The 15,904-nt window shown below is 39.7% G+C and overlaps 1 protein-coding gene and 1 long non-coding RNA gene across 3 annotated transcripts in view; one reads left to right on the top strand and one right to left on the bottom strand.

The window, feature by feature from the left end:
• Positions 1-15,904, top strand: part of SLC16A10 (solute carrier family 16 member 10) — a 102,363-nt gene that overhangs the window by 52,657 nt on the left and 33,802 nt on the right. For both annotated transcript variants that reach the window (XR_012496715.1, XM_019734949.2), the window contains exons 2-3: positions 4,264-4,408; positions 8,001-8,463. Coding sequence is in view for 1 of the 2 variants with exons in the window: in XM_019734949.2 (XP_019590508.2) it covers positions 4,264-4,408; positions 8,001-8,463 (608 nt within the window). In the remaining variant the exon portion in view is untranslated. The remainder of the gene's footprint in view (positions 1-4,263; positions 4,409-8,000; positions 8,464-15,904) is intronic.
• LOC141571695 (uncharacterized) overlaps positions 763-15,904 on the bottom strand; it is a 62,058-nt gene continuing 46,916 nt past the window's right edge. Inside the window, exons 2-4 of the long non-coding RNA XR_012496716.1 lie at positions 14,650-14,777; positions 4,231-4,689; positions 763-2,004 (exon numbers count right to left, since the gene is read on the bottom strand). This is a non-coding gene — a long non-coding RNA (uncharacterized LOC141571695). The remainder of the gene's footprint in view (positions 2,005-4,230; positions 4,690-14,649; positions 14,778-15,904) is intronic.

Raw genomic sequence — 15,904 nt, forward strand, 5'->3', positions numbered from 1 at the left:
CCAGGTAAACACTGATATGCTTTCTGTCACTATAGATTAATTTGTATTTTTTAAAATTTTATATAAATGGAATCATACTTTATATACTCCTTTGTGGTCTGGCTTCTTTCACTGAGCGTGATTTTTTTTTGTTTTTTGGTTTTTATCCTTGTTGTATCTTGTTGTATTTATCAATAATTCACTGCTGTTTATTGCTGGGTAGTATTCCATGGTATGAATACACAAAAATTTGTTTATGCAGTCACTTATTTATGGATGTTTGGATTCTTTCCAGTTTTTGACTTTAGCAATAAAGCAGCTATAAATGACTGTATAAGAGATTTTGTATGGACACATACTCTTGTTTTTCTTAGGTAAATACCTAGGAGTGGAAATACCTAGGCTGAGTCATATGGTAAAGGTATGGTAGGAATCTTTAAAAAAATTCCTGAAGTGTTTTCCAATGTGGTTGTACAATTTTATTTTATTTTATTATTATTTTTAAAAGTTTTATGGGGGAGCAGTGTGTTTTTCCAGGACCCATCAACTCCATGTCAAGTCGTTGTTTTCAATCTAGTTGTGGGGGCCACAGCTCAGCTCCAGGTCAAGTTGTTGTTGTTTTTTTTCAATCTAGTTGTGGAGGGTGCAGCTCACTGGCCCATTGTTGTGCAATTCTATATTATTCCCAGGGGCCGTGTATGACGGATCCCGTTTCACTACATCCTTTTACCAGCACTAGGTATGATAAGTACTTTTTTTAAAAAAAAATTTTATTGAGGAATATTGGGGAACAGTGTGTTTTTCCAGGACCCATCAGCTCCAAGTCAAGTCGTTGTTTCACTCTAGTTGTAGAGGGCGCACCTCACTGGCCCATGTGGGAATCGAACCAGCCATGCTGTTGTTCAGAGCTCATGCTCTAACCAACTGAGCCATCTGGCCACCCCATGATAAGTACTTTTCATGTTAGCCATTCTAATAGGTATGGGTGGTTTTTTATTGTTATTTATTTATTTATTTTTAGATTTTTTACTGGGAAAGGGGAACAGGACTTTATTGGGGAACAGTGTGTACTTCCAGGCCTTTTTTCCAAGTCAAGTTGTTGTCCTTTCAATCTTAGTTGTGGAGGGCGCAGCTCAGCTCCAGGTCCAGTTGCTGTTGCTAGTTGCAGGGGGCACAGCCCACCATCCCTTGTGGGAGTCGAACCGGCAACCTTGTGGTTGAGAGGACGCGCTCCAACCAACTGAGTCATCCGGGAGCTCAGCGGCAGCTCAGGTCAAGGTGCCGTGTTCAATTTTAGTTGCAGGGGTCGCTGCCCACCATCCCTTGCAGGAGTCAAGGAATCAAACTGGCAACCTTGTGGTTGAGAGCCCACTGGCCCATGTGAGAATCGAACCAGCCTTCAGAGTTAGGAGCATGGAGCTCTAACCACCTGAACCACCGGACAGGCCCTTATTGTTATTTTAATTCACATTTCCTTTATGACTAATGATGTTGAATATCTTTTCATATGTGTATTTTCCATTTGTATATCTTTTTTGTGAAGTGACTTTTGCCCTTTTTTAAAAAAAAATTGGGTTGCTCGGTTTTTATTGAGTTTCAAGAATTCTTTACATAATCTGGATAAAAGTTCTTTATTAGATATATAATTTGCCAATCTTTCCTCCCAATTTGTGGATTGTCTTTTCATTCTCTTAACAGTGTCTTTCAAAGAGAAGTTGTTAGTTTTGATGAAGTTTAGCTTGCTCCTATGGCAAGAGCTATCCAAGACGTGGCTGTGTTGGAATTTGCCTCCACTTCAGTGTTTGTCAGAGCAAAGGAAAGAGGAGTGTTTCAGCGGCAGGCCTAGTGGAGAAGAGGGGCAGCCTGGAGCTGTTTGACTCCTGCCCAAATAAAGCGTCTAGAAGGGCAATGAGGCTCCAACAGCAAGTCTTTTAAGTGATAGCCTGAAAGCCAGGAGGAGAATGAATTATCCATGTCAGTGGAGCTACAGCTGGAAGGAACTCTGAGGAAACCACAAAAGTGCATCTGAGAAAAAAGAGATTGAAACATCATCAGACAGTCTTTTTGGCAGGACCACTTTAGTCAGAATCTCCTTGCCTTCCTTCTCCCAGCGTACCTCTCTTGTATGCCCACTTTGGAGAGAATGACAGCTAGGGAGGGGAAGAGGAGGTCCTGGAAAAGAGACAAAGCTGATCTTCTCCCTGCTAGGGTTGGGGGAAAAAGCTTTGATTGCCAAGTGAAAGTTGGTTTGTTACCTGACATTACCGTAGGTCTGTTGTTTAACACTGGCTGGAAATCATGTGGGCCTGCTGAGTGGTCGCCCAGTGGCAGGGGAACATCTCTGTCCCCCGCATATATTGTAAGAGGATAGTAGAGACAAAAATAAAGGTGTGTTTGGTTATATCCTGCAGTTTGTGCTTGTTCAGTGCACATAGAAATCTATAAAAGTGTTCATATTTGGTATAGCAGATCAAACTCTAAATGCATAAAGAATTGCTTTTATTCTTCAAAATGCCTTGACTTACTTGTATGATCATTACATACAATATATTGTAGGTATATGCCCTTGGGTTTCTTAATGTGGTCTCCAATTTAGTGTTGGCATTTTACTTAATTGCAAAAGTACAATTAAGTAAACATCTGTTTTATCCAAAAGTAACATCTATTTTATCCAAAATAGTCTGCCTCGGTTGTTTAGATTGTTTCATAAACATGAGAGATGACTAAAGTCATTTTCGAATGAGATTAAATTATTATAAATTGGTGTTGTCTTTATATGGGATAGCAGACTAAAAAGTTCTTCTCAAGCAGCGCCATACTGAACAGCTCTGCACATGTGGGGCAGAGGCCGTGCTAACCTGCCTGGGCCGTGCGTCTCCACTGCCCACTTCTGAATCCCCCACTAACACCTGACTCAGGATTGCATTGTTAGTATAGTCTCTTCATTGAATTTTGTTTTAAGATCACAGTCTCCCTGCTTTCTGGTAAGGGAAGCAAGGAAATAGAAATATGGCTGATTAAAATATACATAGTTAAAAAAATAACTCAAAATGTAAGAAGGCAAATAAATAAATGAAATTGTCAGTGTGGTCAAGTTTCTTTTGGACCTCGTTATTAAGTGATCACTGCAGGGGGTCTAGACTTAGTTCCTTTTGCTGAGGAAATAGAGGAACATACTAGCCTTTCAGAGTTTGACGGAGCTCTGTGGAATACCTATTTCATTTTATAAGACAATTTGTTGTTGTTGTTAAAATTCTAAATTATTAAGTGCTTCTGTGCTAGATACTGAGGTTTAGATACATTTTCTCTAATCCTTAGTGATTCTGGAAAGGTATGTGTTTGGCTTGCTTTTGAGATAAGAAAACAGGGGAAGTGACTTGCCCATGAATGTATTATAGTTACAGAGTTGGGGGATTTGGACCCAAATCTGTTTTATAGCCCATGTCCCCTTTGGCTCCATTATTTTATACTTTTTAAGAAGAATGTATAGACTTGATATTCTATGAGTTCACTTATTTCTTTGGCACAAAATTGTGATAATTTGTACTCAGTATTTATCTCTGTCTCTTTTGGCTTTCTTTTGTTTTGGTTTTTACAGAATCAGGACAGAAAATTATGACTTATGATTCTTAATTTTTTTATTGTCAAAGATATGATACTTTCAGAAAAGAAGGTAACGTATGTATGGTTTTATAAATAAAGTGAATACCCAGTAACTATTATCCAGGTCACCAAATAGTCTACCTGTGTATGGCTTGACTCCCTTAGCCAAAGAACTAAGTCCAGACTCTAGGCAAATGTTTAGTTCTTAACCACTGGGTCCAAACGGTTATAATTCTCTTTCCTCCCTGCAATGGTTAACTACTATCCTGATTTCAGCGGTCATAATTTCTTTGCAGTTTGACCAGCTAGGCATGCATTCTTAAATGTATCATTATTTTTTTTAAATGAATTTTTCCCCATAGATTAGAAGTTGCTTAAAACCATAGAAATCAGGGTTGACATTAATAGTGTTTGCATAGAAGAATGTCTGATTTATTTAAGAACAAACTTTTCAAGAACTTGATTAAACACCAATAAATGCTATACTAATTACAATTAGTATTGGCCAATCCCTTGAGCTATAATTCAGTTTTGTTACTAATTTATTCCAACTTCCCCCCATTCATCAGTCTGGGTAATACCCTTTCTGCATTAATATCTTCCTAAATAGGTATTATGTCTTATGGAATAAGTACAAATATAATTTACCATGTCATAATGTCCCCCTTTTTCTCTTTACAGCATGGGTAGGTTCTCTCTCCATGGGGATGATTTTCTTTTGCTGCCCAATAGTCAGCGTCTTCACGGACCTATTTGGTTGTCGGAAAACAGCTGTTGTGGGAGCTGCTGTTGGATTCATTGGACTCATGTCCAGTTCTTTTGTGAGGTAAGGACTTGGTTTCTTTATGTTGTTTTTCAAGAACTGTTAGATGCCTGAAAGTTTTTCTTTCAGAAACGGCTGTTTAGAAGAAAAAAATCTTTGGGAACCCCCTTCTATTTGCAAGATGGGATGCTGCCCGATTCATGAATTGTTCAGTTAAACCAATTAGATCTTTAAGGAAAAAATCTTCCTTTTCATTGCTGACGCTGTAGGCAATCCAACTTCTACATTGTCGTCTGCAGCAGCCGATCAGAGCTTGAGAAATCAAATGCTTTCACCTGCAGAATCTAAGAGGTAGACATCGGTCAGGATATATATGTTCCCCGGAGCCAAGAAAAACGTTTCTCCTTTTGTTTTTTTCTATTCACATAAACATCCTTAAAGAACTCAAGTTATAAGTCAGTTGTCTAAAGCAACGGCATGAATTTAAGGTCAGCTCAGCCTGAGACCCAAAGAGTACATACAATAGTGGCTGAAGCAGTTGTTCGTAGGCTCCATATGAAATATTTTTATTAATGAGATCAAAACTTTACTATTTATTTCAACTCAGGTAGAGAGTTCCTATGTATTTTTTTTAAAGAACATGCTAAAATTTTAAAAGATTGTGGCAAAATAAAATGGTCAAATGCAGCTTAAAAGAAAACTTCATATCAATACACTTGCCCTGTGTCTGTTAAAAGATGGAGTGCACTGACGAGGAACTAACTGCAAAGAGCTGATGGGCACATTTCTGTGTGAAGCTCCAATTCTCCTAGTAATCTCCTTGCATTGTCAGAATAATCCCGTTAGAAAAACACTGGTTTAATGTGTATCTCTGGTTAACAGGAGGCGATTAACAAGAAAACCTCTTAAGCGATTTCCATCCTGTGTCTCTATTTTAGTGGTTTATCTTCATTTCCTGCCTCTTTCCCTTCCCTATCTTCATGCACTAGTTGAAAAGTATTATTGAAGTCATTAGGGAAAAAAACCAAACTTACGCTTCCTGCCCTGATTACTTTTAAATATTTGCGATTTAATCAACAGGATTCTTGGTTTACTCATTTTACCCCCACCCCCTCCCACCTACACGCCTTCCTCCATTCTACAGTGAGCCTTTGTTTCACCTGACTTAGACGTTTTACTTGGATTCTAAACAATTATTTTTATTTCTTGACAGAAAATATATATTCCATCTTTAAAATGTCTTTATGATTTTTTTCTTTTAAAGTTTTTTTTTAAGAAACTAAAAACAATTTTGTTTGAAATGAGATTCTGCTTAGATCATTTACTTTTAGTTCTTTTTTAGCAGTAACATAACGTTGTGCTAGTACCGCCTCGTTAGACACCTGCTTCGACCTGGAAGCCTCCAGGTACCCATGGTCAGTACCTGTGGCCCCAGCACTTGCTGGATGGATTAACACTCAGGCTTTGGTGGAGAGAGGGTCAAGAGGTAGAAAACCCATGGAACTTACTACCTAGTCTGGTAGACAAAACACATATACAAACCTACTTATTGCAAACAGTGTTTTTCAAACTTTTTTTTACCAGTGAGAAATAAAAATTATGAAATATATTTTACATTGTGATCCAGCTCTCTCTCTCCTCTCCCTTAACGGAAACAAAATGTCTTGAAACCATATTTACCTTACTACTTGTAATGTTTTCATATTTTCTATTCAGTTTCACTATTTAACTCACTGATCAAAAGCTACCAAACATTCAAAGCAATATATAGGAGCAAGGGGGAAAGGTAGTGTAAGTTCCAAGTGTTAAACAGTGGACCCACTTTTCCTAAAGCCGAGTTCTGCATCTGTAGGAAAGCCTTCTCTGGCAGCCCCAGGTCACGTCACTGTCCTTGCTGCACACGTGACTGGTATGTTATTGATTTACTTGCTGATTTACACTGCACTTAATTCAGTTGTCAAACTTCCAACAACGTGAACCACCTGTGACTGAGGTGAAACTTCAGAAGCGAAAAATGCTCAGCAGCAATGAAAATGCTGTCACGAAGTCTATGTACTTTAACCTTACCCAGCACTTGGCATTTAAAATGGTATGCAGAAGAACATTTCCAATTTATATCCGCGGCTCCCTGGTTTTCCAAATGACGGCTTTACAGTACTGTAGTGTAACTGTATAGAAATCAATGCTGCTGATGACAGTGTTGTCAATACTACTTTAAATATACGCTTTGAAGAAGGCAGAGAAATGTATAATAGATTTAGATTTCGCCTTTAAAACTGTTAGATAAAAATGAATTAGTACCTTAAGAAGTAAGCTGCAGTTATCTGGAACACTACTTATGTGGACAAACTGATGCAAATAAATGAAGTATTATTTACAGATTGTCCTATGTCATGTGGGGTCTATGTCTTGTTTCACTAAGCAGATATGAGAATATTTTTGATATTTTTTCCACCAAGTGCCTGGAACACCGTAGCTGCTAAATATGTTTATTGAATAGAGTGGAGATTCAGTAAAAGGTAATCAGAGTGAGCTAAAGTTAATCTGGGAAAGCCGGGGAATGACTCTTGAGCTTGCCTGAAAGACCGAGCTGTAGCAGGGGAGTAATAGAGGAGGAAGGGCCTGTGAGAGAGGGTTGCAAACATGCATTAATTTTATCAGATTCTGCAGTTCCTGTGATTACCTCAGCATATTGCTAGACGAGTGTGATTGTCCAAAATTTAATTATTAACCAACTTTGTCTGTCTTAGCTTCTAATAAATAATTTGACTTTACTCTCTTGATAAGTAGCCTCTTGAATTGCACATTTCAAAAGAAAAAACTTTCAGTTTTCTTTTACTCCTTACCTTGTTTTAAAGAATGTAATGATATGATCCTTTTATAAGAGATGTGTGATTATATGGTTAAACTATAAAATTCTTAATCCTTTATTATTCTTTTGAGATACACATGGCCATAAAGTGTACAAATGGGGGTCACGGATGAACCTACTTCATTTAGTGGTTATGCAATCAGAAATATGATTTCTTGCTATCTTGCCCAACTCTGAGAACACGGCAGTACAGGGCAAGGGTTGGTCTGCAGCCCTTAAGCTGCCAAAATGAGACACACCTCTCTTCTGTGTGAATATTCTTGACAGAACCTTGGGGAGAAAATATAAAATGCAGACTTTTCTTTGAGTAGATTGCTTAGTATGTTCCTGGGGAAACTCCATAAAATAATGAGTTTTCTTAGAAAATTATCATTTTTAAAAACCTTTTATTGAGACTAAGTCTTTTGTTTGTTAGTTTAATCACTGTCTCTTTTACTGAGGCCCTTCCTGGCATTGTCCTGTGTGAGCTGTGGGGCGCACACAGTTCTCACCCAGTGCTGCGTGGTTCATGAAATCCACGGAAAGACGAGGAGGAACAAAATCACGGATGAATGCAACGGCCATTTTTCACATAGTTGAGGCATTTTTATTATCCATTCAGATTAAATTATTTTTAATGCTACATTTTTGGTTTATTAAGTTTTTCACCTCTGCTTTTGGTTAAATTTCATTTATAGAAAACAGACTGATTCACTAAAACCCACTTTTATGCCAAGGTTTTATTCTGCCAAGCACATGATAAAAATAATGACATTTCTTTCCCTCTTTTTCACCTTCACACAGTTCCATCGAACCCCTGTATCTCACCTATGGGATCATATTTGCCTGTGGCTGTTCCTTCGCCTACCAGCCTTCACTGGTCATTTTGGGACACTACTTCAAGAAGCGCCTCGGCCTGGTGAATGGCATCGTCACCGCCGGCAGCAGCGTCTTCACAATTCTGCTGCCTTTCCTTTTGAGGGTTCTGACTGACAGCGTGGGCCTCTTCTACACACTGAGGGTCCTCTGCATCTTCATGTTTGTTCTCTTCCTGGCCGGCTTTACTTACCGACCTCTTGCTACCAGGGCCAAAGATAAAGAGAGTGGAACCAAAGGAGGCAACAGATTCTCCCTCTTTTCCAGGAGAAAAATCAGTCCTCCAAAAAAAATTTTCAATTTTGCCATCTTCAAAGTGACAGCTTATGCCGTGTGGGCAGTTGGAATACCACTTGCGCTGTTTGGATACTTTGTGCCTTATGTTCACTTGGTGAGTGTGCTTTCTTTTCTTTGCTGGTAACAGATATTATTATTTCATACAGGAAAACTTAGAAGAGCAAAATAGAGGAGGTTGAAATTGGCCTTAAACATTATGCTGGTTGCCATTTAGGACTCTTGAAGTTCAAGGCCTCTTAGCACAAGGTCAGCACATCCATCAGATCCTTAAACAGAGGATATGTTTCAGGGTGTGCTTTTGTGTTTTAAAAATCACCAAAGAAAGCAACTTTTAATAAAAGGAACAAATGGCATCAGTACAAGAGACTGGACAGGTTACTGCTGCTTCAAATGACTTATAATTCTTCAGGGACAAAGATGGCACAACGATTTTACCAACATCAGTAAACTCTTTTTCAACCAAAGGGTGCAGAAGTTAGGTAAGTAGTAAAAGTCAGTGGCCTTGACACAAAGAAGCATCGCGTCCACTTATGGGATACTTCGGGGAAAATGGGAATTCTGTTCAGAGATTATTTGGGAAATGTTCACAAGTTCCAAGCGAGGGGAAAGTGTAAGGGTTTCATAGGAAAAGAGGATTTCAAGTGCTCAAGCAATTTATATTGTTTATCTTTGCTTCAAAGGCAAATTTCAGCCTCTTTATACTGAATCAAGAATAAGGAGTGCCTAAAGTATTTGCCCCTGGCAGAATTTGCTCAATAGTGCTTATCATGTTTCTTCCTTTTTAATTATTATTGTGGCTGGAAATGTATGTATAGTTCAACATAGTTGATAAACAAAAATGATGCTAGGATAACTTTTTCTTTTGTATGTGTACTATGTGTGTGAACCTGGACCTTTTCTAGCTTTCAGTCTATTTTTGGCTGTTCGGGCAATTTTTCTTTAGTTAGAAGTTTTGGTGAAAGTTCGTAATGCAATTTAAAGAATTACTGGGCTCAAGCAGTCAGCTAGTAAACTGCATGAACAGTGTGGGTTCCAATGCGCAGTTCAGAGAGGAATTAGGTCAAGAAGAGAGATGGTAGGCATGTCCTGGATCTAAGAATAATCTTGATTTCTCAATTCTCCTTATTCTCTTTTTGCCAGAGGTGTTGAGGAAACATCTGGCATGATCAATGGGGAGATAAGAAGGGCTGGAGTTTAGTTCTCTGATCCACTTGGCATTTTGCAGAGAATGAGGTACTAGGTAAAATTCCCTAGTGTGTGACCCCTGTCACATATGCAGTACGTGGCTACATCTTGAGCTAATAGTCCATTTTCACACTTTGTAGGAAGGCATATTGAAAGCTATTTTTTGTTGGACTATAGGAAGGATCAACTTTACCATCTACCTCTTCCGTAGCTTCGGTAGTTACGATAACGTTTGTTGTGTTCTTCTCAAAAAGAGTAGATTTTTAAAAAAATTATCTCTGGTGGGCTGGGCCGATGGCTCAGGTGGTTGGAAGAGCGCTGGGCTCCTAACGCCAAGGTCACCGGTTGGATTCCCACATGTGCCAGTGAGCTGCGCCCTCTACAGCTAAGATTGTGAACAACAGCTCTCCCTGTAGCTGGGCTGTCATGAGCAGCCGGGGGTTGGGTGAGCTGCCCTGGGCTGCCAGGAGCGGCCGGTGGCCAGCGTGAGTGGCCGCCAGCCGGCGAGAGCTGCCGTGAGCTCCTGTGAGCGACGACTGGCAACCGACTGCAAGGCTCCTAATACCAGCATGGGCCAGGGAGCTGTGTCCTACACAACTAGACTGAGAAACACCACTTGAACCGGAGTGGTGGGGGTGTGGAAGAAGGGGGGAAATTCCCTTTGGTACTATAAAGTGAACACACCCAGAGAAATCAGTATCTCAGCTTTGCTAATACCAGACATTTACCAGAGGACAAGTAGTAGGTGATTATCTAATTATTGCTGGCAATATATTTATAATTTGTAAATTAGTTTAACATATTTCATTTGACCTTCACAATAAATCTGTGAAGTAGGCAAAATCAGTAATACTAGCCTACGTTTTTACAGACTGGAAAACTGACCCATCATAGACAAAGATGTTAAGTGACTTCCCAAGAATCACGTAACAGCAGAGCAGGGGTTGGTTCCCTTCCACTGTGCTTCCTGGTAGCAAATCTAATAGCCTTACTTTGGGGTATATCGGGCCACTTCCCTGGACATACCATCAGATACGCCCATCTTATGGAGGGAAGGGAGATGAGTATGCCTAAAGAAATTTAATAAATATGTTATGGGTCTTAGCCATGTTCATAGTAGTGCTGAGTGAGGATTATACTGTTGTCACCAGGAGGCTATAAATCAGCTAGTACACTGGACAGTAAGGTCTCTGTTAACTCTGATCACCTGGGCCTTTTTCCTGCTCTCCCTCTTTCTAGGAATGTTTTCTTACAGAAGGTGTTGGTATTTTTCATTTGGGATTTAATCTGTCGAACTGTTATGGCACTGAAAGCCACACTGAAGAGGAAACACCCATTTAAATGCCATGCAGGCTGTTCAAATCTTGTGTTTGATGGGTGCACTGAGTTTGTCACTGGGTTGTAGTTTAGGGCTTGGATAATGGGTACCTAATCCAGGCTTCATGGCCTGGGGCTCCACTTTCCTCTGTAGTGGGGGAAACGGTGTCTCCGATCTTTCCAAAGACGAGGAGATGATGTTCAATTCATATTAAACCCCTTAGTGGGTGTTGGGCAAACGCCATGTAAGGCGTAAGAACCTGCCGTGAAGGGGCAGAAAATCTAGTAATGAAATAAAAATTGTTATGGTTTATAAAGGACTTTTACATACATTACCTTCTTTAATCTTCCCAGAGGTGCAGTACTTGCGATGTGTCGTCCCCATGTCAGGGACTGAGGCCCTGAGAGACTTGGTACCTGGCCTGGGACCCACGGAGATGGTGCCTGGCAGTGTAGGACTTCTGCACCCCAGGCGGTGTTGCATAGTGGGCAGAGGGAGAGGCTCTGAAGCAAGACAGATCTGGGTTTCAGTCCTGGTTGTGTCCCTCACTCGTCGCACCACCTTGGGTAACCTCTCTGAGCGTTAGTTTCTTCATCGATAAAATAGGGATAAACCCAGTTTTGTAAAGTAGTAAGGCTCAGAGAAAACATATATAAAGCATCCATCAAATTCTGGTAGAAAGATGTGAATCTTTTAAGACAATATGATTGTTGACTGAGCAGTTGTGTGTGTGTATGTGGGGGGGGGCGGGAGGGGTACTATAGCGTCAAAGGAGAAAGATGATATCCATTTGGAAAAGTGGGTAGTAAAAGTGTCACAGGATTGGAATTGGGCCTTCACATGAGATTTAGTGTTAAAACCAGATCCTTAATCAACTAGGGAACTAATTTATCCATGTAGGTCTTTAAAGATTTGAAATGAAGTGCTCTTGTGGTTATGTTAAAAATTCTAAGATCTTTACTTGGTTATCAGACCACACAGAATGATTTGAGAGAATCCGTATGCTTTATGGCAGGCAGTCTTGCTCTCAAAGCAGGGTTAGAGGTGTTATCTTTTAGTAGTTGACTTCTAAAAATGAAGAATCATACTGCCTCTTGGAAGCTGTCAAACGATCCCTTTTAGACCCATTCACTTATATTCTCTACTGTAAGGGTATAGACCTTACAGATCAATTTAGGTGAGACCTAACTTTCTAAGTAACCATTTCTAGTAGCAGCTGCTTCCGTTTTTTTTAGTTGCCTCTTTTCCCTGAGAGTTTTGTTTTGTTTTCTGGGTTAGGTTTTTATGGCTCCTCCTTATCCAGTTTTTCTTCATTCGCTTCCAAAAGTATAACATTCTCTTAATTTTCCTCCTACTTCTCTCCCTCACTCTTTCTTTGCTGGTTCCTTCTTTTCCACCCTGACCCCTGACTATCAGTGTGTCTCTCCTGTGTCTTGCCCCTGGATCTTCTTATCTACTCATTCCACTGGTGGTTTCACAAAAGTGATTTATTTTCTCACCATCTTAACCTTAAAAATTCTCTGCTTTGATGCCATGATCTTTCTTTCACATTTTGTACTTATAGGACACGTTGATATTCAGTCATTAAACACTTAAAAAATAAGCTTCAACTCAGCAAACCTCAGAATAATTAAATAACACGGATGCCCATCTGTTGATGGAGGAAAGAATTGATGTGTTTTGCTTTGAACCACAGCTTCATATACCTATGTTGAAATTATAACCTGATAAACAGAAGAAATTTGTGTGCCTGTCATTATTATACGTATATGGAAGGAGAGAAAAATAATTCTTGGGGCCCATCCCCGTTAACAAGCACAGCTAAGCAATGGGTGTCTGCCCTACTATGTAGCAATGGAAAACCTTTAAGAGCTGTTGGTGGTGTGTGTAATAAGATGAGGAGGCAGGAGCCGCAGCCGAAGGGGCTTTGGTAGAGCTCCGACTACAGGGCTGTGACAGTGTGATGTCACTTTTCTTAGTGGCACGAAATGCTCCATCCTCAAAGAGGATGATGATTCAGCTTGAATTGCTTCACATCTCTCCACCACTAAGCTTTGAAAACAGCTATTTAGTACCTGTGTTCTTTGACTCTATACCATAACGATAGTTGGGCAGTTTTAGTTTTTAAGCTTTAAACCCACGTAGTTCTTCAAAGACAAGATGACTGACTCATGTGTTGAAATCTGCAGGATAAGTGTTTATTAGCTTGTTTTCAAAAATCTTCATGATCAGATGATAGGATGTAAGTGTATCATGTCAGTTTTATGGCAGATAGTAATTGCCTGTTCTCAAAAGAAACTTTGACCTGGTCGGAGGATCTGATTGGCCTGATGCTATGATTAAAGACAATCATTTGCCTGCTGACAGGGCAATTAAGTGGACATAAAGTCGAGTTGTAATCGGGGAACAACTTAGTTGTATTTTAAAATTAGAAATGAAATTTTGAGGCAGACAAGCCAGTACGTGGGGCATGGAGGGCCTCGAGATATTTTATAGCTTTGATTAACGTCAAATTATCTCATGGGTCAGTGATGGACTATAGCTGTTAGACCTCACTAGCCAGGGCACCTCTGTTGTGGCCAAAGCAGGAATACTGCTTCAAGCCTGGAGCTCAGGGCCCTGAGACGGGCAAATAGGAATAGCACATATGCTTTCATCTTTGTGGCTTCCTCAGAGGGAGAGTCAGGTAACACTTGTCAAGACGCTATTATGTGTCAAGCATTTTCACAGAATCTTACGTAACCATCACAAGGGTGAGTATAGTGAGTATAATAAATAACTACATATTTAGAGCTAAGCTACACTTGTTCAAGGTCACTCACTGAGTTATGCCCAGAGCTGGGAATTGAACTCAGGTCCCTCATTCTAAGTCTCATGTTCTTTCTATGAAAGAGTCTGCTGTTTGTCATCGGCTCACCTCAGTGACAGAATGCTGCCTATTATAAGCCACACTGGACCTAGAGCAAAGTTTTTGTTGCCTTTCAAGTTTCCCTTCTGTTCTCTCAGGGGCCCTCTGGGAAATCTCAAAGTTAGTTCGAGGTCCAAAAAGACTTCTTTTAGAATTTGATTTTGGGAGGTTTGTCAAAAATACCGAAAGATTGGGACACTTGACTAAATAAGTAAGGATCACAGGTTATTATGAGACAATGTTTAATTATTTATTTGACCAAAGAGACGAAAAGATTTTAAAGGCAAATACTGAGAAGATTGTTTTCTTAAGTAATCAAACACTTGATTTAGACAATATAAAACACAGAAAATTCTTTTGATAAAACACAGAATTTTGCTTTCTTGGCAGATTAATCAAAAAGAAAAACCTTTAGCAGATGACAGGAAATTAAGTTTTGGTTTTATGTAAGTACACCATTGATATTAAAGCTCAATTTGAAAAACGCTTATAATAATTCAATTTTCAGCTAGCTTAATTACAGAAGGTAAAATTCTCTTTTTCTCTTCACTGTTTGTATACATTTAGTTTGTCCTTCATAACCAGAAATTCTAGTTTAGACAAAAACTGATTCTCATGTCCATTAACAAAAAGACATCTTCATTTCTCATACCTCTTGGTAACTGAAACATCCTACTTTCCCTGCTGTCTGAAGGCTAGAGCCTTGGCTCTGGGTAGAATCATCTGCCAACAAACTGGCTCCAGGCAGAGCTAGCTCAGTTGGCTCCAGGTAGAATAGTCTCCTAGCTCAATCTGACCTGCCCTGTAAAGGACCGTTTAGATTGGGAGCTCATCTCACAGAGAGAAGAGTGAACATGAAAGGGACTTACCGACAGCCTGAGCGGAAATAGCGAGAAAGGCGGCGAACTCACAATGGGGTTTGCGGGCTCTGCGCCTGTGTTTCTCGTCGTCTCGCTGCTGTCAGAAGTTCCCTTTGGTTCAGATGCTGTCACCAAACCTGGTAAAGAACAAAATTCAACTGAGTAAATTAGAAGGTCAATTTGGCTTTATTAAGTGGTTCGTGAATTGTGCAGCATCCCATCCAGCAACTAGAAGGAGTTGTACAAAATGGAAGGTTTTTATAGGCAGAAAGAGGGTGGGACTAAGAAGTTAAAAGAGTGGATTATTGGGGCGGTCGGTTGGCTCTATGGTTAGAGCGCAGTGCTCATAACACTAAGATTGCCAGTTCGATTCCCACATGGGCCAGTGAGCTGCGCCCTCCACAACTAGATTGAAAATAACGACTTGACTTGGAGCTGATGGGTCCTGGAAAAATACACTGTTCCTCAACATTTCCCAAGAAAAGTTTAAATAAATAAATAAATAAATAAATAAATAAATAAATAAATAAATAAATAAATAGGTTATTTCAGGGAAGTCCACTCTCCCTTAGGGGAACGCAGGGGTAGTGTTCTTATCAGGCAGATTTCCTCACTAGTGTTGATCAGGAGATTTCAGGCTGATTGGTTTAAAATTGGGAGAGGCAGTTAGTTTTGGTTTGGTGACTTGCTTAGCAGAAGTGACTCCATTTTGGCCTGTTGTTTCTTTTTTTTTTTAGCTGGGTGGTAAGAGTACTCGCTAGGAGTTGCAAGACTGGTAACTGGTGTCTGCCAGAGCTTGAGCCTGGGTCTTCTTAAGAGTGTGACTTGTAAATAAAATATTTAAATGGCTGAAGAAAAGGTATAACAATATTTTAGGAGTTGAAAAGGACTGTACAGGTCATTCAGTTCCTTTTTTTTTTTTAGACTGGTAAAGGAACTTAGGCACAGAAAGCTTAGGTTGCTTGCCAAAAGTCACATAGTTATAAAAGTGGCAGAACTGGGTATAAAATCCAAGAATATCCATGGGAAATAAATGGAAGCTTGTCGTAGCCTAAATGTAAATGTGTACATAGTAGAAACAGAATTATGTATTAGAGGAATGAAATTGTTTCCTCACTTAACATAACCCTCATAGGGTTTATTTTCCAATCAGGAGATTGATTGCTCTGTCATTTTGACAAAGTCCAGTTCTTCAAAGTTGCCAGGAGCTGTTGTACTGGCTTTGTTGTCTTTCTTTTTGTGGATATATTTGGAGCTCAGGGTC

Source organism: Rhinolophus sinicus, linkage group LG05, assembly GCF_036562045.2.
Source record: "Rhinolophus sinicus isolate RSC01 linkage group LG05, ASM3656204v1, whole genome shotgun sequence".
NCBI classification, from domain to species: Eukaryota; Metazoa; Chordata; class Mammalia; order Chiroptera; family Rhinolophidae; genus Rhinolophus; species Rhinolophus sinicus.